This window comes from Lethenteron reissneri, chromosome 8 (assembly GCF_015708825.2).
Source record: "Lethenteron reissneri isolate LAM-NWPU_2019-01 chromosome 8, ASM1570882v1, whole genome shotgun sequence".
NCBI classification, from domain to species: Eukaryota; Metazoa; Chordata; class Hyperoartia; order Petromyzontiformes; family Petromyzontidae; genus Lethenteron; species Lethenteron reissneri.
In genome coordinates, this window is record NC_083786.1 from 5,958,382 (window position 1) to 5,983,733 (window position 25,352).

General features: G+C 55.6%; 1 protein-coding gene across 1 annotated transcript; it reads left to right on the top strand.

Annotated features, from left to right (window-relative positions):
• Window positions 1-86: 86 nt before the first annotated feature.
• ISCA2 (iron-sulfur cluster assembly 2) lies at window positions 87-25,324 on the top strand. Its single transcript, XM_061580735.1, has 6 exons — window positions 87-185; window positions 6,067-6,378; window positions 20,878-21,050; window positions 22,630-22,750; window positions 23,754-23,872; window positions 24,414-25,324. The coding sequence occupies exons 1-6, from the start codon at window positions 87-89 to the stop codon at window positions 24,586-24,588; spliced, it is 999 nt and encodes a 332-aa protein (XP_061436719.1). The 3' UTR covers window positions 24,589-25,324.
• Window positions 25,325-25,352: the final 28 nt, after the last annotated feature.

Genomic DNA, 25,352 nt, shown 5'->3' on the forward strand with positions numbered 1-25,352 from the left:
TACCTTACTCGCCTTTCCTCCAACCCACCCCAACATCCTCACCGATGCAGGGGATCAAACTGCCCCGTGGTGCGCAAGGGGTCGCGATGCGGGTGCAGGATGCGCGCCTTGTTATTGTGACGCTGGGCGGAGGGGCGGTGGTGGGGAGTCTTCCTCAGGTGGGGGCGGGCGGCGAGGGGGTCACCGTAACCCCCCCCTGGGAGCGAGGGGAATGATCTGGAGGGAAGAGGGGGGGGGGGTCATGAAAAGTCACGGGAAACAGAAGCGATGCGCGCCACGGGGAGCGGAGAGGCGTGAGCAGCCACGCCTCGTGATTAAGAACATCACCATTAACATCATCACCAACATCATCACCAACATCATCACCATTAACATCATCACCAGCATCATCACTAACACCGTCACTAACATCGTCACTAACACCGTCACCAACATCAACAACACCATTGCCATCAGCACTCGATCGCCACCACAATGACGCTTACCATCACCACCGTCACGAACCCCCGGTCCTAGAGAAACTTTGTGTGAAATACTTGGGGGTTCAAGAACGCGACCCCTACGTCCTTCACGCTCCGTCCCCCCCTCGCCGCCCTCCCCCTCCCCTCCCCCTCCCCTCCCCCCTAGCCCCCTCCCGCCCCCTCCCCCTCCCCCCTCCCCTCCCCTCCCCTCCCCCTCCCCTCTCCCCTCCCCTCTCCCCTCCCTGCCCCTCTCCCCTCCCCTCCCTGCCCCTCGCCCCCTCTCCTCCCTCCCTCCGCCCCTCGCCGCCCTCCCCCTCCCCCTCCCCCCTCCCCTCCCCCCTCCCCCTCCCCCTCCCCTCCCCCTCCCCCTCCCTGCCCCTCGCCCCCTCTCCTCCCTCCGCCCCTCGCCCCCTCCCCGCCCCCCTCCCCCTCCCCTCCCCCTCCCCTCCCCCCTCCCCCCTCCCTCCGCCCCTCGCCCCCTCCCCGCCCCCCGCAGCGCGGCGCATTTCTCGCGACAAATTGAGCGGCGCTGAAAAGGCGGCACCCCCTCCCCTCGCACCACTTCCCACCCCTGCCGAGAACTTAATTAATTAATTAAGGAACTAATTTATCCATTTACTCGCGTGGGTGGTCACTACCATCACCACAACCATCATCACACAAGCAGCAGCAGCATCATCGTTACGATCACAATCACCACCATCATCATCACTTCCAACATCATCATCATCACTTACAACATCATCATTCATCACTACCATCCTTATCACTCCCATCATCACCTCCACTGCCATCATCATCGTCGTCGTCGTCATCACTACCACACCATCATCACCACCACTGTTATCACCACCATCATCATAGCACGCCAGATGGAAATCGCCAACGCGCATTGATTTCAGGCGAGAAAATTGGCGATGATTCGGGGAGGAGAGGGGGGGGGGCGCATTCCGACACTGAGCCCAAGCAGCACCCCTCTCCAACACTGTTCAACCTCCCCGAAATCGAAACAAGCACTAAGATAATATACAACTAGTACACACACCCGCATACATACATACATACGCATGCATTACACGCGTACACACAGACTAATTCACACGCACCAAGTTAAACAAAGATACACACACAAACTCTAAAACACGCGTACACCCACACAAAGACAAATAACCCCCGTCTCGCCTTTACAGACTGTTGGGGCAAGCGCTGTTAGCGAACACCCATGAAGGCCGGGACGGGTGGCCAGCACCACACCCATACGTCTTTGTATCCCCAATCCTGATGGTTGCACACCGCACTGGTTATTCAGTTACGGCTGAGTCGACCTAGGGGAGAGTCAACGCGGGTTCACTCCCCACTAACCGTGATCGGGAGTCGAACTCCGAGTACCGAGTGGAGCGGCCACAGCGGCGTCATGGTGGTTCGAAGCGACCTCCCGGCGCGGCAGCTGAAACAATGAAGAACGTTTCGTGAATTCCCCCCCCCCGCCCCCCCCCCCCCCGGTCTCTGTCCACCCAGCAACATCAATGGCTACACCACAGTCAGTCGCGTGTGGCGGGGTAAAGTTTGTGTGCACCCAACTCTTCCAACATGTGTGGTCACAGCGGGGAAGAGTAGACCAAATACCCTCACCCAGCCCCCCCCCCCCCCCCGTGCCGTTTCTTCTTCGCGCGAATCAATCGGCGAATTACTTTAAAAACCGGTAACAGATACCGAAAACGGTTAACGGTTTACGATTGTCGTATCGGAATCCTGACCCTGACACAATTGGGCAACCACGTTGGGGTCGTTGATCCGTTGGGCTACAATGTTTCATGTCAGGTGACGACAGCTGATAAGCGTGGCTGTTATGGTGGAGGTGGTGATGGTGGAGGTGATGGTGGAGGTGATGGTGGAGGTGATGGTGGAGGTGGTGATGGTGGAGGTGATGGTGGAGGTGATGGTGATGGGGGAGATGGTTACGGTGGAGGTTGTGATGCATGACTGATTTTAATGGCCGTGGTGGTGGAAGTGATGCTGGTGGTGCAGCTGGTGGTGCAGGTGGTGGTGCGGGTGGTGGTAATGAAGATGTGGCTCCGTGATTAGGGTGGTGATGTCACCCACCCCCTTCGTTGGTGCTCGCTATCAGCACTCACTTGTCCCAAAACTCTGTGAAGGCTGTGTGGGAGATCTTTGTATTTGATGCTGGTGGTGGTGGAGGTGGTGACTGATGCTGCTGTTCACGGTTAGAGTTCGCGTGAATACAAAGCGCGCCGGCGATGATGTCATGTCTTGAGTGCGCGTCGCAATTACCGGCTACACCCCTCTTCACCCCCCTCCCACCATTTCCCCCACAACACCGCCGCCTTCCCCCCCCCCAAACTAAACCTGTTTTCAATCCTGGGAAACTCGGGCGACACGGGTCGGGGACACACGCGATCACGTGGCCACGCAGAGCGCGCCCTGAACCACCCTGCACTATAACACCTTTCCTTATGCACCAGCACCCCCTCCCCCCACTCTGCACTAGCCACCACCACCACCCTGCACCACGACACACCCCCGAAGCTCTGCGCCCTGCTCTGCCAGGCCTGGGTGCTGAGACCTGGGAGTGGGGACCTGGGATATGTGAGCGTGGACCGATGCGCTGTGTGGGAGTTGGTGAACGGGAGGGAGGGAGGGAGGGGAGGGGGGTGGACCCGGGAGATGGGTGCGAGGTCGCGAAGCAGACGTGGGGTACACGGTGTCCCGGACGGGCGGTGCCCCGAGTCGCGGTCGGGACCCAGACTCCGAGAACAATGAGACCGGGAGGACAGCTCGCGTGAAGTGGATGCACAAACACACACAACATTCATACACACACACACACATACAAACACATACAGAAATTCCCCATATAGCCTCGAGCAGACTGTTGGGGAAAGTGCTGTTCACGAGCACTTACCCAATAATGATATACATATTTATAGACAAGTACAAGAACACCAGCCACCATTCGCCACTAAGTAGCGGTGACGTCACTTAGGCGCTTGTGCCAGGCTCGGTGCACTTTGAGGCCACGTGAAGTGTCGAAGGCTCGCTGACGGGGCACGAGACAGACCCAAGTGCCATGACTGACTGACACACACACAACAAAGACAAACATCCCCCGATAGCTTGCATTAGCATGTGCCCCAGCAGCAACACAAAGATACACAGAAACAAACACACTGGGGCACACACACATACAGACATCACGGCCACACCCAGACACAGCCACACCCAGACTCGCACGCAGTTTGTCCTTCCTCCACACCTCCGATTAGCACGATTGGCCACGGACGGTGCGAAATAATTTCTGCATTTCTACATGCACGGATCCAGACACACAGAAACCCATATTCACACACACACAGTCAGACACACACACATTCAGACTCACACGCAAACTCACACACGTATCCAGATGCATACACGCACACACAGACCCAGACTCACACATAAACACTCACACACACAGTCCCAAGGCGCACACACAAACCCAGACTCACGCGCACGCTGGAGACACACGCGTTCACCCAGACACTCACACACACAGTCCCAAGGCGCACACACGCAGGGCCTCGCGACCTCAAGTCCGCCTACACGAACTCAGTCTCGGTGCATGGGACCGGAGTCTGTTCCCCCTATCGGTTGATCCCCTCCGCCCACCGCCCCCTCCCGCCCCCCGCCCGCCTTCACCTTATTAATTCCTCAACTCTAACCCCCTCTGGCCACTGAGGTTTACCCCCCCCCCCTCTTCCTCCTCCCCCGCCCCCCAAAGATGAATGTTTAAACCCACATCCCCGACCCTCAGCATCCCCGATTCTCCAAGTCCCCGATCCAAATCAGCACCCGGGAGGGGGGCGCTTCTCTGCCATGTTTGGGTCCTAATTGCAGGCGGCTGAGCCAGGGGTGACCTCCCCGAGGTCGACTCAGCCTGAAACGAATACTTGGCTGACGCTGCTGGTGGGGGCTGGGGTCGTAGCTGGGTTGAGGAGGAGGAGGAGGGTGGGGGGGGGGGAATGGGGGGAAGCGGGGGGAAGGGAAAGAGAGGGGGGAGCGGTCTCGGCCAAACACCGGCCACTTCAACCCGAGCCATGCGGGCAACTGGGAGCACGGCGGCGAGATGTTAACTACCTCGCCTGGTATACAGGAGGTCGTGCGCTTCGACCCCGACCCTAACGCCTAGTATATTGAGTTTGCAGTATCTCTCTTCCCGTGGTTCGCATGGAGTTTTCGACGGGTCCATCCGTTTTTTTCCCCTCCACATTTAAAATCAACACTGCGTTCAAAGTATTTAGCTGCTATGCATTTCCACACGACGATAAGCCACTTCTTTGAGCTATCATTTGTGGCCAGGTCGCTTCCTGAAAAAAGAGCTGTACATCTCAGTGGGTCTCACCTGGTCAAATAAAAATAGTTCGTGAGTAGTGAATTAAATTCTATGACGATCCCAAGCTGCCAAGCCAGGGCACGAAGCGAGCCTCCTCCACAGCCTGAGGGTCTCGCATCACGCAATGCCCGCGGAATGGCGCAAACCGGCAAAACGGACGCGGGGGGTTCGCAGTGTAACGCGGCATTTATTTGGTAATAAAAACAACTCGTTATTGACAACAGCACTGCGTTGCCAATTTTTCCCCAAAAGCTCTACGACCCCTGGGCTTCGTTCTTAGTCGTGAGCCGTGCGTGCGCCTAGTTTCACCCACCCCCTCCCCCAAACAAATTTTGTTTGAAGGTTTTTGTTTGTTAGTTTTCGTTATAACATCACGTGACGGGGTACAGGGACGGACAGACGACAGACAGACAGACACGTGGACAGAAGAGCGGACGGACAGACGGACAGCCGCTGTGTTCCCCCGACGCAGCAGGACGTCGACCATGTGAAAAGCGATCGAGGGAGCTCCCGGAACCCAAACAATTCCTCCGCTCGCGACTCGATGCCTCCACACAAATACACTCGGCTCCGATCACCGGCAGCTCGCGTCGAAGCAAGAGCAGCAGTTTGCGTGGCTTTGATGTGCTCAGTTGAGACAGGGTGATCCACGCTAAACCGAACCATAGCACTGCTCTTTACCGTGACCATAACCCTGATACCTTGACCCTAGCCATTGTCCGAACCATACCCCTGACCCGAATCATAACCTTAACCCTAACCATGACCCTGATACCCTGACCCTAACCGTAAACAGAATTTTCACCCTACCTTTAACGTTCACCCAAACCCATACGCCGGACCGATGCTGGAATAACAATTCCACTCCTGTCTGAGTCGTAATCCCACGTTACACGAGCCAGATGAAAATGACGATGAGGAGTGGTCTCTCAGTGATTTAAGACAATGCTACTGCTGCTGATGCTGCTGCTGCTGATGGTGACTATGCTGCTGATGGTATACTATACAGTATTGTTTGTTTCTTGCGCTCGCCACGCGACCCCGTGCGCGAGCAAAGCCTTGGGAGGAGAATTCCTGATTTCTCCAAAGGATAAACTCCGAGATAAACAAACCCCGAGATAAACAAACTCCGAAATAAACAACCGCGGAGATAAACAGCACGAGCTGATAAACGGAGCGATTAGTGCGGGACACGCCGGCAACATCCACCAGAGGGTTGAGCCTCAACTGCGTGACCCCGACCTGCGTGACCCCGACCTGCGTGACCCCAATCTGCGTGACCCCAATCTGCGTGACCCCGACCTGCGTGACCCCGACCTGCGTGACCCCGACCTACGTGACTCCAATCTGCGTGACCCCGACCTGCGTGACCCCGACCTACGTGACCCCAATCTGCGTGACCCCGACCTGCGTGACCCCGACCTGCGTGACCCCGACCTGCGTGACCCCCGACCTTTGCCTCCTTGGCCTGATTACGTGGACGGCGACATGAACATTCGTGAAGGCTCCCACTGCAAAAGACACGTATTCTTATTCTTTGGTTCTTTCGGTTAAGTCACGACTTAACCGAAAGAACCAAAGAACCAAAGAATAATTCCTGCAGTCACGAAAACTTCAAAATTAACACGCATTCCTTTCAGACAGACCCACAGAAAATCTGGTATGGGTAGGTGGGTAAGTAGGTAGGCAGGCATACAGCACATAACGATGGGTAGGTGCTCAGGTAGGTTATGAAAAAGACACACAGACTCCCGATAAGGCAGGCAGGGTGGAGAGAGGGCCAGACATGTAAACATAGACAGACACCTAGACACACAAGACGGGAGGTAGGCAGCAAGGCAAACAGACGCACAGACGCACACGGGAACACTCACAGAGACACACCGACACACACGTGTGCAGTGCAAGCACGTGTGACGGTACACACACAGAAGCACGCACACAGAGGCGAAGAGACAAAGATCCCCCGTGTAGCCTTCAATAGACTGTTGGGGCAAGTGCTGTTAGCACCGACACACGAGGGGGTGGGTGGCCAGCTCCACACCCGGCCGCCTTCCACCCCCCAGTGATGATGTTTACACACCGCACCCGGTACTCATTTGTGGCTGAGTCGACCTAGGGGAGGCCCAGCACAGGTTTAAATAATCGTCAATGGTGTTGGCCACACACAGGCATGCACACAAACACATACGGGCACACGCAGCCTGTAAATACAAAGGCAGGCACGAAATCAATTGAAAATAAATATTTAGGTAAATCACCTGAAATGCTTCAGGCTGTTTAGGGGCAAGCTCTAAATGGCCACGAGCGGCTCCCTGGAACTCCGTCGACGTTTCGTGCGGACTGCCTGTAGACAGTCGCTCTTTACATAACCTGACCAAAGCAAAGCAATTGCCGAATATTGACATTATCCTTCAAATACATGGACGAACACAAAGACAAAGATCCCCGAACAGCCTTTAACAGACTCTTGGGGCAAGTGCTGTTCGCGAGCAACTATATCATGGCCCGCTGCGGCGCACGAGGGGGTGGATGGGCCAGCACTACGCCCGGCCGCCTTTGTCTCTCTCTTGGCGATGTCTACCTACACGCAGATTCACACGCACACACAGAGCCAGACTCGCACACACACACTCGCACACACACATATTGACACAGAGACGTAAACAGAGACATGTTGACATAAACATGCATACAGACAAAGACAAAGATCCCCCATATAGCCTGAACAGATTGTTGGGGCAAGTGTTGTTATCGAGCACCGACGAAGGCCAGCACGGCACACGATTGGTGGGTGGCCAGCACCACGCCCGGCCGCCTTTGTCTCCCCAGTAGCGATGTTTACTACACACCGCACCAGGTATTCATTTGAGGCTGAGTCGACCTAGGGGTGGCCCAGGACCGGTTCAGATAATCGTCACCGTGGTGTTGGCCGTGAGCGGGAATCGAACCCGGGTCGTCCGGTTCATAGCACAGCGCGCTAACCGCTACACCACCGCTCCCCAAAGACACACGCACACACGCACACCCATACGCACACACGCACACACATACAGGAAAATGAATACGTCCGGAGAATCCTCGAGAGGTGAGGGGTGGGGGAATACTCCAGCGGCTCCGCAATTCTAATGATGTAATTTACATAATTAATAGGGCAGAGCCATTCCTGCACAGTGGGGGGGGGGGGGGGGGCTAGGGTGACGTTCCAGGTTCTTTGGGGCAGCAGTGAGCACCATACAGACTCATACCACGGGAGAAATATTTCACGGTTTTATTGAAACGATTATCATCACCAGCCCCACATGCGCGTCCACACTGTTTGGCTAATATAACATCGGCCGAGGCAGCACCCGCCAAAGACACAGATTCCCCGAATAACCTTAACAGACTGTTGGGGAAAGTGCTGTTAGCAAGCACCTATGAAGGCCGGCACGCAGCACACGAGGGGAGTGAGTGACTAGCACCACGCCCGGCCGCCTTTGTCTCCCATTTGAGGGTGAGTCGACCTAGAGAAAGCCCAGAACCGGTTCAGATGTTGGTCACTGGTATTGGTGGCCGTGAGCAGGAATCGAACTCAGGACGCCGCGTTGGTAGCGCAGCGTAGCGCTATCCACTACACTACCACTCCCCACAGCCGGCTACAAAGACAAAGATCCCCCGTATAGCCTTAACAGACTGTTAGCGAGCACCTATGAAGGCCGGAACGGTACACGAGGGGGTGGGTGGGTGGCCAGCACCACGCCCGACCGCCTTTGTATCCCCAGTGGCGATGTTTACACACTGCACCAGGTACTCATTTCAGGCCGAGTCGACCTAGGGGAGGCCCAGGACCGGTTCAGATAATCGTCACTGGTGTTAGCCGTGAGCGGGAATCGAACCCGGGTCGCCAGGTTCATAGTGCCGCGCGCTCACCGCTACCCAGCCCCACACACCGCCACGATTAAACATACACAGCATCAGCCACCATGGACATTCCTACCGGGCAATTACACCCAGCGGCGGCTGCCTCCGATGTGTCGCCAGCTAAAGGGGGTGCTTGTGACGCAGAGACTCTCCCACCAGACACGGGGTTCGTGTCTCATACTCGGCGGCAGCAGCGGCAGCAGCAATCATAATAATCGTGTCCGTAGCACCATCAGCATGTGTGCATGTTGAACTTCCTTCGCTCCGTACGTAAACAACTGTGGCAATCGGAGGAGCGTAACCATCAGAGACAGCAGCAGCGACATTGGCACAAGCATCAGCATCATCACCAGCAGCAGCGACATTGGCACAAACATCAGCACCATCAACAGCAGCAGCGACATTGGCACAAGCATCAGCACCATCAACAGCAGCAGCGACATTGGCACAAGCATCAGCACCATCAACAGCAGCAGCGACATTGGCACAAGCATCAGCATCATCACCAGCAGCAGCGACATTGGCACAAGCATCAGCACCATCAACAGCAGCAGCGACATTGGCACAAGCATCAGCACCATCAACAGCAGCAGCGACATTGGCACAAGCATCAGCACCATCAACAGCAGCAGCGACATTGGCACAAGCATCAGCATCATCACCAGCAGCAGCGACATTGGCACAAGCATCAGCACCATCAACAGCAGCAGCGACATTGGCACAAGCATCAGCACCATCAACAGCAGCAGCGACATTGGCACAAGCATCAGCACCATCAACAGCAGCAGCGACATTGGCACAAGCATCAGCACCATCAACAGCAGCAGCGACATTGGCACAAGCATCAGCACCATCAACAGCAGCAGCGACATTGGCACAAGTATCAGCATCATCAACAGCAGCAGCGACATTGGCACAAGCATCAGCATCATCAACAGCAGCAGCGCTCAGCATCTGTATTAATATTAATAGCAGCAGAAGCTCCGCCATGTGAACGAGCAACGCCTGTGCTGAGTTTCAGTGTTTGCGCTCGCGTCAATGTCGAGGAGGGTCGTGGCAATGCCACTGCTGGTGACGGTGATGCCGGCCACATGAGGGGAGCGAGTGAGGAGGAGGAGAGGGGTTTAGAGTGGGATGGGCCCCCTAACCGCATCCCCTCCCCCGTCGTTGAGTCCGGGTGTAACACATCACACCTGGGCCCCCGCGGGGGGTATGCGGCTCCCCCCCCCGGTTCAGCCCCCACCTCGCCCACCCTCGTCTTTCGCCTCCTCGTCCATCATCACAACCGCCCCTCTCTCCTCGCTCAAACAGCATCAGACAATACCGCTTATGTCACCCATCGGCACCACACCTCGCCATCACTTCCTTCCTTCTACCAGTCCCCCGCAAGCACAGCAGTTGCACATTTGACCCCTGACCCCCAAGGTATGCTCTTCATCTCATCATCCCGCTTACTGGGGCACTAAGCGGGGGGGGGGGTAGGTTTCGCGAATGTGGGGGGGGGGGGCACCTTATCCCCCCCACCCGCCCCCATCCCCAAAGTAAAACTCCGGGCGTGGGATGACGCTGTCAGATCAGACCGTGCAACAATCGATGCGTTTCTTTAGCAGTCGTTCGTGTCGCTTGTAAGTGATCACGTGACTCCCGCAGCCACCAGCGGCCACGAAATCCACTTCGATGTTATATAATAATAAGAACAACAGATGTGAGAATGGTCACAGGCGCCTCGGACCAAATCACCCGCAAGCCGCGCCCGCCATCGGACAGTTCGACACATCTCGCAAGCCAAGCAGGAACTGAACCTGGACAACGCTTGGATGGACGGCTGCCATCGGGTGCGAAGCGACTCGGCAAGCACCGCGCGCTGTCGGCGTCCTCCACTCGACTCGTCGCCAACAATCCGCACCGCGCAGCGTGGCGGTGTATGGTCAACACAGCCCCGCACAGGCATGGAGATCAGGCACCTCGTCCAGCAGTGGACTGAGCCTAGCACCGGGAGATGATGAAGCGAGGAGCTGCCCGGGCGCGTGGGAGGGGGTGTCCAAGATGATGATTTCGTTTGTTCCTCGCGTAACCGCAGATGCGCCCACGCGCTGTCTCGTCTCTCCGCTGCTTGGGCAACAAAATAACAAGAACAGCCGTTCGCGTTTACAAACAACACCCAACAGCCAAGCTTGTCACACGGGCGTGCTGGTGGGGGTGGCGGGGGCTCACCTGTCACGTGGACACGAGGCGCGTCTGCGACCACGTGCGAGAGACCACGAGAAAAACATACAAAGATCCCCCGTGACAGCACCGTCCTGAACAGAATGTTGGGACAAGTGCGCTTAGCGAGCACCCATTAAGGTCGGCGTGACCAGCACCACGTCCTGTCGCCTTAGTCTCCCCGGTGGTGATGTGTACACCACCACACCGGGTATTAATTTAAGACCGAGTCGATCTAACCACTGCAGAACCACCGATCCCACTGTTACTATGAACACAACAGACACCCACATTCCCGTTGCACTCACACTTGCACCCACACTCACACATTCTTACATAGCTCAAAGACAAAGATCCCCGTATAGCCTCAACAGACTTTTGGGGCAAGTTCTGTTAGCGAGCGCTTTTAAAAGCCGGCACGGCACACGAGGGGCGTGCGGGACCAGCACCTAGGGATCATGTTCAGGTACTTATTTGAGGCTGAGTCGACCTGGGGGAGGCCCAGGACCGGTTAAGATAATCGTCACTGGTATTGGCCGTGAGCGCAATGCGCTCACCACTACACTACCGCTCCACTACACATTCACCTATATATTCACACACACAGATTAACCTACACACATACTTGCACACAAAGACAAAGATCCCCCGTATTGCCCAAACAAACTTTTGGGACAAATTTAAGGCCGGGCACGGTACGAGAGAGGATGGTGTGGCCGGGATCCGAGGCCCAGCACACACACACACACACAGACGCAATAACACACACACACACAGACGCAATAACACACACACACACACAGACGCAATAACACACACACACACAGACGCAATAACACACACACACACAGACGCAATAACACACACACACAGACGCAATAACACACACACACAGACGCAATAACACACACACACACAGACGCAATAACACACACACACACACAGACGCAATAACACACACACACACAGACGCAATAACACACACACACACAGACGCAATAACACCCCCACACATTCTCACACACATTCTCACACACACGCGCACACAGTCATACATTCATAATAAACTCACGCGTACACCCACACACACACACAAACACGAGTCAAGAGCCAAGAATATTTCGCAAACGAAGCAGGAACACGCACGTGTGTCCGAGCGCGGCTGCTAAAGGTCTTAGCGTCGAGCGGCTCCGCGCTGGAATGAGAGCGATCGTGGGCGAGGAAGGGAGGGAGCTGATGGACGGCCCGTCGAAAGCACAATTACAGCAATACTGTCAACATGTCAACCGTAATCCCACCATCACCATCTCTCTCGAGAGAGAGAGAGAGAGACAGAGAGTGTTTACCCCATGAGAGCCTCAAGACTCCCCCTCAAGAGGGCCCTGCCACATTGCGATGTTTGGCCAATTATCTGCTTTGTAATGACGGGAGTTTTGCTTTGCGTGGAGGGAATCGGAACACCCGGAGAATCCCCACCACGCGTACGATGGAGGGGATGTGATACTCAAAATGGGCCGCACAGACAGGTTCACGAACCCGCTTTCTGTACTGCCACGTGGCAGTCCAGCGAAGTTTTGGAGTTTCCACAGTCTGCATGAATGTTGAACTTCTTTGGCTCCTGTGTGAGGGTTGACGGATCACGCAATCCGCGTGTGATCCGCCAATCCTCGCCTCGAGGATGACGGGAGGTGATCGGGGATGATATGAGGATGGCGGGGAGGTGATGGGTCGAAGGTGGTGAATAACGAACTCTGTGGGGAGGATAATAGAGGTGATGGATGCCTTTGTAAGGATAATAGGGGGGGGTGATGGATGAGGAAAGGGGTGATTGGGTGATGGGGGAGGGGATGGGTGATGGGGGGAGGTGATGGAAGGTGAGTCGTGATGGGGAAGGGTGATGGGGTGATGGAGGGTGGGTGGTGTTGGATGAGGATGGGGGAGATGGGGTGATGGGGGAGGGGATGAGTGATGGGGGAAAGGTGATGGAAGGTGAGTCGTGATGGGGAAGGGTGATGGAGGGTGGGTGGTGTTAGATGAGGATGGGGGAGATGGGGGTGATGGGGGAGGGGATGGGTGATGGGGGGGAGGTGATGGAAGGTGAGTCGTGATGGGGAAGGGTGATGGGGTGATGGAGGGTGGGTGGTGTTGGATGAGGATGGGGGAGATGGGGTGATGGGGGAGGGGATGGGTGATGGGGGGGGGAGGTGATGGAAGGTGAGTCGTGATGGGGAAGGGTGATGGGGTGATAGAGGGTGGGTGGTGTTGGATGAGGATGGGGGATATGGGGGTGATGGGGGAGGGGATGGGTGATGGGGAGGTCTCGGACCGCGTTCCAGAGCGCGCGCGTTCCCATCACCATGGATTCCGCGAGGAAACGGATTCACGCTGCCCCCACCCATCCACCCCCATCACCACCCACACATCCGCGCCCTCCACCCCCCCATCACCACACACACCATCACCCCCCATCACCACACACACCCTTCACGCCCATCACCATCACCACACACACCATCACCCCCCATCACCACACACACCCATCACCCCCCATCACCACCCACACATCCACGCCCTCCACCCCCCATCACCGCACACACCCATCACCCCCCATTACCACAAACACCCTTCACCCCCCATCACCACCCACACATCCGCGCCCTTCACCCCCCATCACCACACACCCCATCACCCCCCATCACCACCCATCACCCCCCATCACCACCCACAAAATCGCCGACACCCCACCCAACAATCAACCCATCGCCACTACGACTACAACTACTACCCGGACCACTCCTAATGCAGCCGCTGCTGCCACCACTGCAACGACGACAACAACAACGACGACGACAACAACAACGACAACAACAACGACTGTGATCCTCGACTCCGTGCACGCAGCAGCACTGCACGCTACCGAGAGCGCTCCCAGCCTGTGGCGAGGGTCACGTGGTCGCTCTCTCCCCCTTCATGCCCGAGCAGCGAGGATGGGAATGTGAATTGGGGGGGGGGGGGCAGCGGGTAAGGGATAGGGCGGGGGGGGGGATGTCCCGGGGGTTCTGCTCCCAGGGGACTCCTCCTCGCACGCGAGCAACGCCCCCTACTCCCCGCTCCCTGCCCCCCAGCTCGAGACACCTTGAACCCCCAATCCACAGCATGAATCGGCGACCCCACAAGACCTCCCCCAGACTAGAATACAGACCGCACACCACCACACAAAACACCACCACACACCACACCTCACACCACCCCACACCACCACACACCACACACCACACCCCACACCTCACACCACCTCACACCACCACACCACCACACACCACACGAACACACGACCACACAACCACACACCACACCACCACACACCACACACCACACCCTTCACCACCACACCCCACACCTCACACCACCCCACCCAACCACACCCCACACCGCCACACACAACACCCCCGAACCACCATACCACCACACACCACCGCACATCACCACACACCACACCCCACACCATCATATCCCACCACACACCACCACAAACCACAACACCCCACTACACACCACCACACGCCACCACACCACCTGACACCACCCAGACCCCACCAAACACCCACCACACAGGTCACAACGCGAGAGTTGCGGGATTTGAGGTGAGAGTGGGGGGTAATGGGGTCTGCGGGGGAAGAGGGGGGAGGGGGCTGTTGGGGGGCAGGGGGAACTGTTGGGGGGGGGGGGTCCCGCAGATGAGAGGGAGCGCGCTGCGTGACGTCACCTCGTAAATCACAGCTGCATTACCCGGCCCGCTAGGAATGCGAGGCTGGAGAGATGGGAGGTGGTGTGGAGGTGGTGGTGAAGGTGATGGAGGTTGTGGTGGTGAATGTGGTGTTGCATGTGGTGGAGGTGGTGGACGAGGTGATTAAGGTAGTGGTGATGATTGTGTGAGTAATGATCGTGGAGGGGGTGGTGGTGGTGGTGGTAATGATTGTGGTGGTTAGCGGATTTGGATCGGAAATCTATTTTTCTAACTTGTTCATGCAATGCAGTTTGTCCCATTACAAAATTAACATAACCACGTAATTGCATGCAATTTTCATGAATTAAAAATTATCGATTCACACTCGCACGACACACGCATAATGTATCGTGAGCTTAATATAAATTAATCGATTAGGCTCAATTAATAGACGAATCTTTACATGGAACGTGGTGGAGGTGGTGGGAATGGGAAAGGGGTGGGAGTCGCGGTTTTTGGATATCACGAGAGAGCATCGTCATCAGGAGCAGCATCATCAACAACAACAAAAATACACAAATTGAGGATGACGAAAAATTCGGTCACACGCCGTCTCGGCAGCGCTTCTGCGCCCATAAATAATCCATCGTCATCACACTCACTACATCAGCCGTCGCGCGCACACACACACAATGACAAAGCCCCCCTTGTAGCCTTAACAGACGCTGGGGAAAGTGCTATACACGCACACTCACGCACTCTAGACACACACTCACGCACTCTAGACACACACGCGCGTGTGATAGATGAGCACCAAGAGAGCGCGGAGGAGGTTTGGGGCCCGCGTGACTCAGCCCCCCGCTCTTCGCTTCTCCACACAGCAGCCTCCAATTCATCATCATCATCAGTGAGGCTGACGATGACGACGAGAATGGTGAAGATGTTATTTATATTATTGGATGGTGACGGCTTCGGGAGCTCTTAATCTCGCAGCGTAACTGATCATGACGATGACGAATAATAATGACGGATGAACCTGCACCCCATCAAAGACAAAGATCCCCCGTATAGCCTTAACAGATTGTTGGGACAAGTGCTGTTCATAAGCACATGTGAAGGCTGGTACGGCACACGAGGAAGTGGATGACCAGCACCACGCCCGACCACCTTCGTTTCCTCCCCTCCTCCCACCACCACGCAGCCCTCATACACCGTCGTCTAATAGTAATACAACTACCGTGCCCATGTCCTTTATGTGCTGCTAGAGCCTCGCTAAATCTCAAGACACTTCATTCAGGATGGTCCTGTAACACTGGGACATTTGGCCATGAATTCCATGAATAATAGCTGGGCTCGCGACTTTGTGAGAATCCGGTCAATAGCTCTGCCCTGAAACGAACACAGATGCTGCATACAATAGGCGACGTTTCGGGCGACGGCTCTTTTTCGTGCACGAAGAGAGGATCTATCTGCTCTCTCAGGGCAGTGGCATTGACATCGCGCGCTTTCAGATGCGCTTCTGCGGCTCTTCCTTCCGATAACACATTCCTGCGGAGGGAGCTGGTAGGAACGTTGGGTTGCTCGGTCAATGGCCAGGGTCAACGGCGGCGTGGTGTATTCCGCAAATATGGCCGACTGTGAGGGCGGGCACAAGCCGGCGTAAGTAGGTTAAACGTTGAGTTTTATAAGGGCACCATAGGGTGACCAGCCCCTCCCCACCCAGCCCCTCCCCATTCTCCCCACCCAGCCCCTCCCCACCGTCCCTACCTAGCCCCTCCCCTCCCCACCCAGCCCCTCCCCACCCTCCCCTCCCCACCCAGCCCCTCCCTCCCCACCCAGCCCCTCCCTGCACGACGGACGGACAGATACAATCATCCCCTCTGGACTGGTGTAACCAGGAGGTTCCTACCAGTATTAGCGAAGCCATACACCTGGACTACGAACCCAGGCCCTCAGAGGTGCCGCCTCAGCGACTCGGAGGCCCGTCCAGGTGAGACGTGGCTCAGGTGTGACGCTGCTCGACATCCTGCCCACCCCACGGTCGTGAGTTCCTCCACAGAGCCGCCCTTGTGCGATCCGCTCAACCGTTCCACTGTGAAGTGCAAATTCAATAAACAAGCGTTTTAATTTATTAATTACCCGGCATTCAGCAGAGCGCGAGCTCGACTCCCATCGACCACGTGGGCGGGCACCGGCCACACCACCAGCCCCGCGCCGGCAATACACCCGCAGCCGGGGTCATCCAAGGCGTCCCTCCCTGCGCGATGCTGCAGGGCGCTCGCTGCTCCACGCAGAAGGCCTCCTCTGGCCAATCATTCAGGGCGCTGGTCCAATTCTACTCCGGTCCTCCCTACTTCATCTAGCAAAACTTGCAGGGCGCTGTTATATTAGGTTCTTTACCCAATCCTACAGGGCACCCCTATACCTTGACGCTCTGTATCGGACCCTGCGGGGCGCTCCTCCCCGAGACCATCTCTACCCAATAATGAAGGGCGCTGCACTTCCCCGACCCTCTCTACCAAGTATAGGTCCTCTCTGCAGCTCTACTAAACCATGCAGGGCGGTCCCACGCCCTGACCCCAGGAAGCCAGCCTGCCAGGTTCGATTCCTCCCGAGGTACCCGAGCGAGACGCATGCCTCTGGGAACGCGGCTGCGGTTGGGGATGATTAACGGCGACTCTCGCTAAAGCCATCGCTCTGGGAGACCAATCAGTGGCAGAGGGTGGAGGTAACTGCTTTAAAACAAAAATCACGGTTGCTGAGCGCAAGCCTAGAGGCCCAGAACGCCACCCGGTCAGCGACAAAGAGCACTATTGAAGGTGTACTCAATCAGAGTCAATGTTTTTGGAATTGATCACGATTTAAAGAATTTGAAGAAGCAATGGGAGGGAATTCCAGAGTGGATCACTGCGAGAGAGTCATCAACGCGGGAGGATTAATCAATGAGTGACGTTCATGGGAACAGTAAGAATGGCAGTAGCGATAGAAGAGTGATAGGGATGCGACTGCCCGCCAATGAGCAAGTGACTGGAGCTAAGCGGTGCGTGCTGGGCTATGATGGAGGAATGCGGGAAGGAGGCGCCCGTTCTGGAACCCGCGTTCTTGACGCTGTGCAGCGCTCAGGGAGAGACGGGTCGCAGCGAGGAGAGAGATAAGAGCACATTGAGGCGGGGTGGGGGTATTAGCCTCGAGGGTATCACCCTTTGGCAGAGATGTCGAATGTGCAGGCGGTGCAGCTTCACGGAGCCCTCGGGCCGGATGGATGCCCAGGCGCGGGGCTCCACAGGAGGGGTAACGAGAAGGGGCTGGGGGCATTTCAGAGCACTGGTCCCATCACTCGGAGACCCATCACTACAATGTCCTCCGCGGGGCTCAAAACCCCCGCCCCTCCATCTGCAGTTCCTCACAGGTGTATTCAAGGGTCCACTTATTGTACTGCCATCGCCTGGCCACTTGAAACCACAGCGAGGTTTTGGGGTTTGACACAAATCTTGGCGTGATCCAACAGCCCGTGCTCCTCCACGGCGCCAGGGCTGCAGCTTTAGGCGCTCCGAGCCGGATGATGGGGAGTGGAGAATCTGGGGGGGCCCAGAGGGGCTGCGCCCGGCTCCTGACCCCGGGATCCGATTCCCATTTGAAACGCGGCGCGGTGACCCCTAGGTTAAGACGGGGTGACCCCGTCAGTTACTGACGACGAGGAGGAGGGAGAGAGGGAGGAAGGGATCCATTGCCACCGGGGTTGCAGGCGATTGTGGTGGGTGGAGGACTGTGGTGGGTGGTATGTGGTGGAGTGTTGAGTGTGGGGAGCGGTAGTTGAGCGGTTGGCACGCTGTGCTACAAACCCGGCCACCAGAGTTTGGATCCCGCTCACGGCCAACACCAGTGACGATTATTTGAGCCGGTCATGGGCCTCGGCTAGGTCGACTCAGCCTCAAATGAGTACCTGGTGCGGTGTGGAAACATCGTCACTGGGGACACATAGACAGCCTGGCGTAGTCCTGGCCACTCACCCACCCCCAACAGTGTGTTTAGGCTATAGGGTAATCTTTGTCTTTTGTTTGGAGTGTGGTAGTGCGTGTGGTGGTTGTGTTGGTGGGTGGCGGTTGAGGGTGGTGGTGGTGGTGGTGACGGTGGTTGCGTGGTGTCATTTTAAATTCGCGGTTGCTGAGCACATGCCCAAAAGGCCAGGCGGTGAGCAACAAGCAGCAGAGTTGTAATAGATTCAATTTCATACGTTCCTTGAATGGAGCAAACGAAGGGTGGGAATTCCGTAGCGGAGCAGTGTGAGGGAAGAAGCAGAGAGAGACAGAGAGGAATGAAGTGATCCGCAGTGTGGACGCGTGGGCGGGTGGGTGTTGTTGTTGTTGTTGTGACCTGCAGTGTTGGTGGTGGTTGAACGCAATGCGGTCGATGAGACAAAACAGTCGTCGTCTGGTAGACTGACTCATCAACATGGGAAGAATCATCGATTGAAGTTCACAGTAACAGTAGTCGGGATAGTAGCGATAGAAGAGTGATAAGGAGGTGGACCATCAATCAACCTGCCTGGTTTACCAAGCACAGTTTGTCTATGTGTCTGCAAAAGAAAATCTGTATCTTTACGTACGGTACGAAAAAAGTTCAACATACATAGAAATTGGGGGCATGGGTGCCCAGACCACGATAGTCACCATGGGACCGTGGTCTCCGGAACGGTAGGGGGCGCTCGTTTCAACCGAACCTCACCGTTCTCCGGAATCACCTCGACCACCCACGACCTCCACCAGCACTTCCATCAAACCAGCACTTACAACCAATAGCAATACCACGTCTTTCGCCACCAAGTGGCGGTGATGTCACCACGGCGCTTGTGCCAGACCAGGTGCACTTTGAGGCCACGTGAAGTGTCGAAGGCTTCCTGACACGAGGTGATGGGACAGACCCAGGTGCCATGGGGTTGACTGAAATGACTGGCAGCTGCAGCAGATGTGCCCCCTACTGTGCACTTCCACCCACCATCTCCACCAGCACTTCCACCCACCACCTTCACCAGCACCTCCACCCACCACCTCCACTAGGATTTCCACCCACCACTCTCACCCACCACCTCCTCCACCAGCACTTCACCCACCACCTCTTCCACCAGCACTTCCAACCACCACCACAAGCACTTCCACCCACTCCCACGCACCACCACTCCCACCCACCACCTCCTCCACCAGCACTTCCACCCACCAGCACTTCCAATCACCAGCACTCCCAACCACCACAAGCACCTCCACCCACTCCCACCCACCAGAACTTCCACCCACCACCTCCTCCACAAGCACTTCCACCCACCACCTCCTCCACCAGCACTGCTGCCAGCTTATGGCTGCAAAGTTTGGTCGTACATGTTATGTATATAGTTTATTGTTAAATTTGAATCACAGTTCCGATGATCACTGTTACGTTGTTTTTATAGCTTTCTTTTGGCGATTTCGAAAACGTTTTGAATTAGCCATATTTGTTTGTTGTTGTACAGAGTTAGACTAATGACTTTAATCAAAATTGTGTTATGGTTGCTGTTGTTTGACTTGCATCCCACTGGGATTTTTGCACACAGCGTTGATATACGGTGCTTTTTCTGGAAGACTTTGCTGTTTTTTCCTGGATTTTTATGTTGCGCGTAGTCACTTTAAGATGTTTCTTGTTCATGGTTTTGTTTTGTTGCGGTTGCACCCGATTCAAGAACAGAATGGCTCACAGGGCGACACCTAATAAAACACATTCCTGCGGAGGGAGCTGGTAGGAGCGTTGGGTTGCTAGATCAATGGCCAGGGTCAACGGCGGCGTGGTGTATTCCGCAAATATGCCCGACTGTGAGGGCGGGCACAAGCCGGCGTGAGTAGGTTAAACGTTGATTTTATAAGGGCACCACGGGGTGACCAGCCCCTCCCCACCCAGCCCCACCCCTCCCACCCCCCACTCAGCCCCACCCTCCCCACCTAGCCCCTCTCCACCCTCCCCTCCCCACCCAGCCCCTCCCTCCCCACCCAGCCCCTCCCCACCCTCCCCTCCCCACCCAGCCCCTCCCTCCCCACCCAGCCCCTCCCTGCACGACGGACGGACACAATTATCCCCTGTGGGCTGGTGTAACCAGGGAGGTTCCTACCAGTATGAAACTGAACTGAACTTCCACCCGCCACCGCCACCACCACTTCCAGCAGATCGCCCCCCCCCCCCCACCGGTAGAGTCTACCGCGTGTTCGCTTCGTGCCGCGCCGCCTCTACTGCCGCCACCGGTGGCGGTAGACGCGGCGCAGATGGCGGTGATGGCCGTGCGAGGCGCTGGGCGGTTGCTGGGACGCGCGGTCTGGGGCCTCCACTCAAGGCCAGGCGGGTGAGGAGGCCCCACATCAACAACAACAACATCATCACTAACATCAACATCGCTTACATCAACAACAACATAATCACTAACATCAACAACATCATCACTAACATCGCCAACACCGTCACCAACATCATCATCGCTTACATCACCAACAACATCATCATCATCACTAACATCACCAACAACAACATCATCACTAACATCGCCAACAACATCATCATCACTAACAACAACATCAATATCACTAACATCGGCAACATCATCATCATCGCTTACATCACCAACAGCATCACCAACGTAAACCCGGTCGCCAGCATCAGCAATTGCCATGCAGATCGTCAACAACAACATCATCCTCATCACCATCATCCTCACCACCATCATCACTCTAAAACATAATCGCCATCATCCTCATCACCATCATCCTCACCATCATCCTCACCACCACCACCATCTCCCACCACTCTAAAACATCATCGTGATCGCCAACAACAATCATCATCGCCGCCACTTTCGCCATGTGAGCGCGGACCCCCGTGTCTCCTTGTTGTATCGCGACTGACGTGATGGGGGTGGGTGGGGGGCTCTGGCGTGTATCCTACTCCGCCAGCCACGGGGGTCGTTTGACCATACTTCGCCACTCTGGTCAGTGCGGCTTGAAGGTCGTGAGACGGCGGCTGCAACCCCCTCTGGACTTAGGGAGTTGCGTAGATTTGACTTTGGATGTCACTCGCCACTGACGTTAGCCGTGGCCGTGAATCGTCCGCCGGGTTCGTAGTGCAGTGCCCTAACCGTTGCGCCACCGCTCTCCTCCACGCGTTGGGTAACGAGAGGTCTATAATAAAGGTTTTTGGGTCAGATCGCGTTATTTATAAATGTGTCGTAACCCTCCACCACCCGACACGGCCAAACAGTAAAAAATGTGTTTTTCAAAGGACACACCGGTGGGCTAAAGAAGTGAATTATTTTGTCCTTTGAAAAACGTGACACATTTTTTACTGTTTGGCCGTGTCGGGTGGTGGAGGGTTACGACACATTTATAAATAACGCGGTCTGACCCAAAAACCTATATTATGAATAATATTGGTCGCGAAAGCCTGTTACGTGTTAAATTAACGAGAGGTCTCTCTACCGTCGATTTGGGACGTGTTTAGCAATCATTGGGCGCGTGCAGCGACTTCTACATCTGCCAAACCCACTGCTGGATGAGCGCCTCCCCCGGCGTCATTTGGGTTTACTTGGCCATACCTGGCCACGCTGGTCAGTGCGGATTGGTGAAGACGCGGAGCATAGAAAGTACGGTGCAACAATGGATTTTTTTGCTGAGATGCCCTCTGCTGCCCACAACGTAGCAAGGGCCGCAGCTTATCATGCCCGCCAACTCCACTTGACACCCTCACGTCAACTGATGTCACTTGTTCTTTACCTAATCTGCCCTACGCGGTGAAGCGACTCGGGAGCTGTGATAACAACCCAAGTCACCCCGAGCATGCGCCTGGTTTGGAGGGCGAACAGTGGTGGTGAGTTGGGGGTGGGGGGGCATTGGCGGTGAGGTATTCCTCACCCAGGGTCTCCACCTCACCAGGTGGACGGTGCGGGGCCCCGGTGAGGCAGGGAGGTCCCCGAGTCGTTCTTGCGCGGCCCAAGTCGGGGAGGACGCAGCCGACACGAGCGGTTACCTCCACATCAGCGACAGCTGCGTCAAGGTACTACCAGACCTGCGGACCCCAACTCCTGGCCGGGTTCCCAAATCCTGGCCGGGTTCCCAAATCCTGGCCGGGTTCCCCTTCCAATTGTGAGCACCGGTGGCAGCTCCCGTGATCTCTCACCATCCACGTGGCCTGGAGTAGCGACCACCCTTCCCAATCTATGACATTTACTATTGCGAGGAGGGTGTGTGCGCTGTCTCGTGGGTTCACTCTCCAACACACCGGTGTGCTGAAGTAGCAGCTAATTGGCACGTTTTGTGTACGTGACAGACCGTATTACTTATTGGCTGTCTGGTTTAGCGACGCATTTATATTCACGGCATCTTACCTTAAAAAACAACTTTATTATGGATATTGGGTCGCAAAAGCCGACGTGTTAAACTCACCCTCTCAGTCGTACGCATCCATTCACTAAGGGGCAGTGACGTTACCACATCGCTCGCTGGCAGGGGATCACGGGATGTCGGTCATATTGCTGGAAGATGCACCACTGTGCCAACACGTCACCACCACCGCTGAGTGGAGCAGTGATTTGACAGTTACACGTTCAGTAATTTCGTCAATCTTAATGTTGGGTGAGGGTCTCCTTGGTCATACTGCACCGTGCTGGTCGGACCCGGTTGAAGGTGGGGCACATCCACGTCGGAGCATCGTGCAGTGTCAACAATGTATTTTGCTGCCCTGCCCTCTGCTGCCCTTGAAATAGCTCCACAACAGCCTACAGCAGCAGCACCTGTTTCACGTGCGGTGATTGCCGGGCCAAATTACAACCACAGAAGCATTGCGAGCTAACATTACAAATACGTTGTAATTGCAATTCATTAGTGGACACAATTCCAATTGTAATTAAACCAACGTTTGGTTACTCACACAAGCACATCAGGCTGAGCTCTGCTTAGAATTCTGGGTAATCGTGCTTGGCGACCTGTGATTGGCCATTCTCAAATTGCACCACGCTTGTTTGTGTCCCCCCTCCCGCCCCCCATCCCGCCCCCCATAGAGGCTGCACGTCATCGCGGACGGCGGCGAGTTCCTCCGCGTGCAGGTGGAGGGCGGAGGCTGCTCCGGGTTCCAGTACAAGTTCGTGCTGGACACGAGCATGAACGACGATGAGGACCGGTAACCTCCCCCCCCCCCCACCCGGAGGAGTCCAACGTGTTTAGCTTGTTGTGTTTACTGTTGTCCTTCCCCTGCACCGCCGATTAGCACGGTTGGCTACGCGCGGCGCAAAAGAAGTTCAACACACAAACACCAACATGTGCATAAACAGCATGAACAAAATATTACAACAAACACGTACAACACAAATGCAACAATTTGTCAATGTAGCTTGGAGAATCTCGCATAAACGCAAACGCTGATCCTCCAAAGCCCACCTGTGGTCAAAGTCAATTCTAGATCCCTTTAACCTCCTACCCAAATACTATTCAATTATTAAAGCACAGCAATCGTTGCCTCATACTGCGAAACCTCGCAAGACCCGCGTCTTGAGACTCGCAAGGCTGTCCTGGGTAAATAATTGTTAAGCTAATAATAAACCCTCGTCCCTTACACCCCATCTGGTGTTTAACCCGAGGCTGTAAACCGCAGACCCTACAACTCAGACTGATTACCCGTTCTGCTGCTGCATAGTCACACGCGTACGCACGTGTGCCTGCAGCCTGTTCGAGCGCAATGGCGCGCGTGTGGTTGCCGACCGCGAGTCCCTGGAGCTACTCAAGGGCGCCACCATAGACTTCAGCGAGGAGCTCATCCGCTCCACCTTCCGCATCGTGGGGAATCCGCAGGCCGACCACGGCTGCTCCTGCGGGACCTCCTTCTCCATCAAGACGTGAAGACACCACTCCCCCCTCCCTCACCTTCCCCCTTCCCTCACCTTCCGGATAAACGCAATTTTCTGAGCCACTCGAGGGTCAAAGCCCCAGAGATCCAGACCGGGTGTGCGATCGCGATCGCCTTGTGAAATCGTGCCACTGCCGGACCCTCGCCTGTGCTCTTGCCATTTTTCTGGCTCTTGCGTAAGCTGCATTTGTCAAGAGGAATGCAGCTCCTATTCTGCGCGTATTATTTATAGCGGGCACTATTTAAGTGTGTAATTTTGTTCTTGTGGCTTTCACATTGGTCATATTTTGCAGGCGTACGTCACCGAAAGTCGTTTGGAGGTTGTGATCCGTACAACGATCCTCGCACATGCCGATGCCAGCAGTGGCTGTGTGAGAGGCAAGGCTGGGAACCAAACTCTCGTCAGGCCAGAGTTATATTCCTGTGGACAGTTGCAGAAATGTCCCCTCGGTCCACAATGACTTACAAACTCTGGCAAAAAAAAAAACTAAGATTTCATGCAACAGACCACAAGCCCAGTTCCGCTGGGTGGCGCTGTGTCGATGCAGGTGTCAACATTTGGAGATGCATTTGTGGAAAGTGAGCAGATTGTATATTGACCAGTGTAATCGATGTTCAGCATGCATGCTGGCACTTATGTAAAGTGGTGAAGCAAATTCATCATGTTGTATTCACATGGTGGACGGCTGTTTTTGTTGTTCAGCTGTGAAATAAACTGAGTGATGCAAAGCTTACATCTAATTGTGATGTGATGGGA

Coding starts and splice junctions, on each gene's coding strand:
- ISCA2 (XM_061580735.1), top strand. CDS start 87: ATGCGGGTGCAGGATGCGCGCCTTGTTATTGTGACGCTGGGCGGAGGG. Junction 6,379..20,877: donor GCTCCCACTGCAAAAGACAC/GTATTCTTATTC, acceptor CACTTCCAGCAG/ATCGCCCCCCCCCCCCCACC. Junction 21,051..22,629: donor CTCCACTCAAGGCCAGGCGG/GTGAGGAGGCCC, acceptor CCACCTCACCAG/GTGGACGGTGCGGGGCCCCG.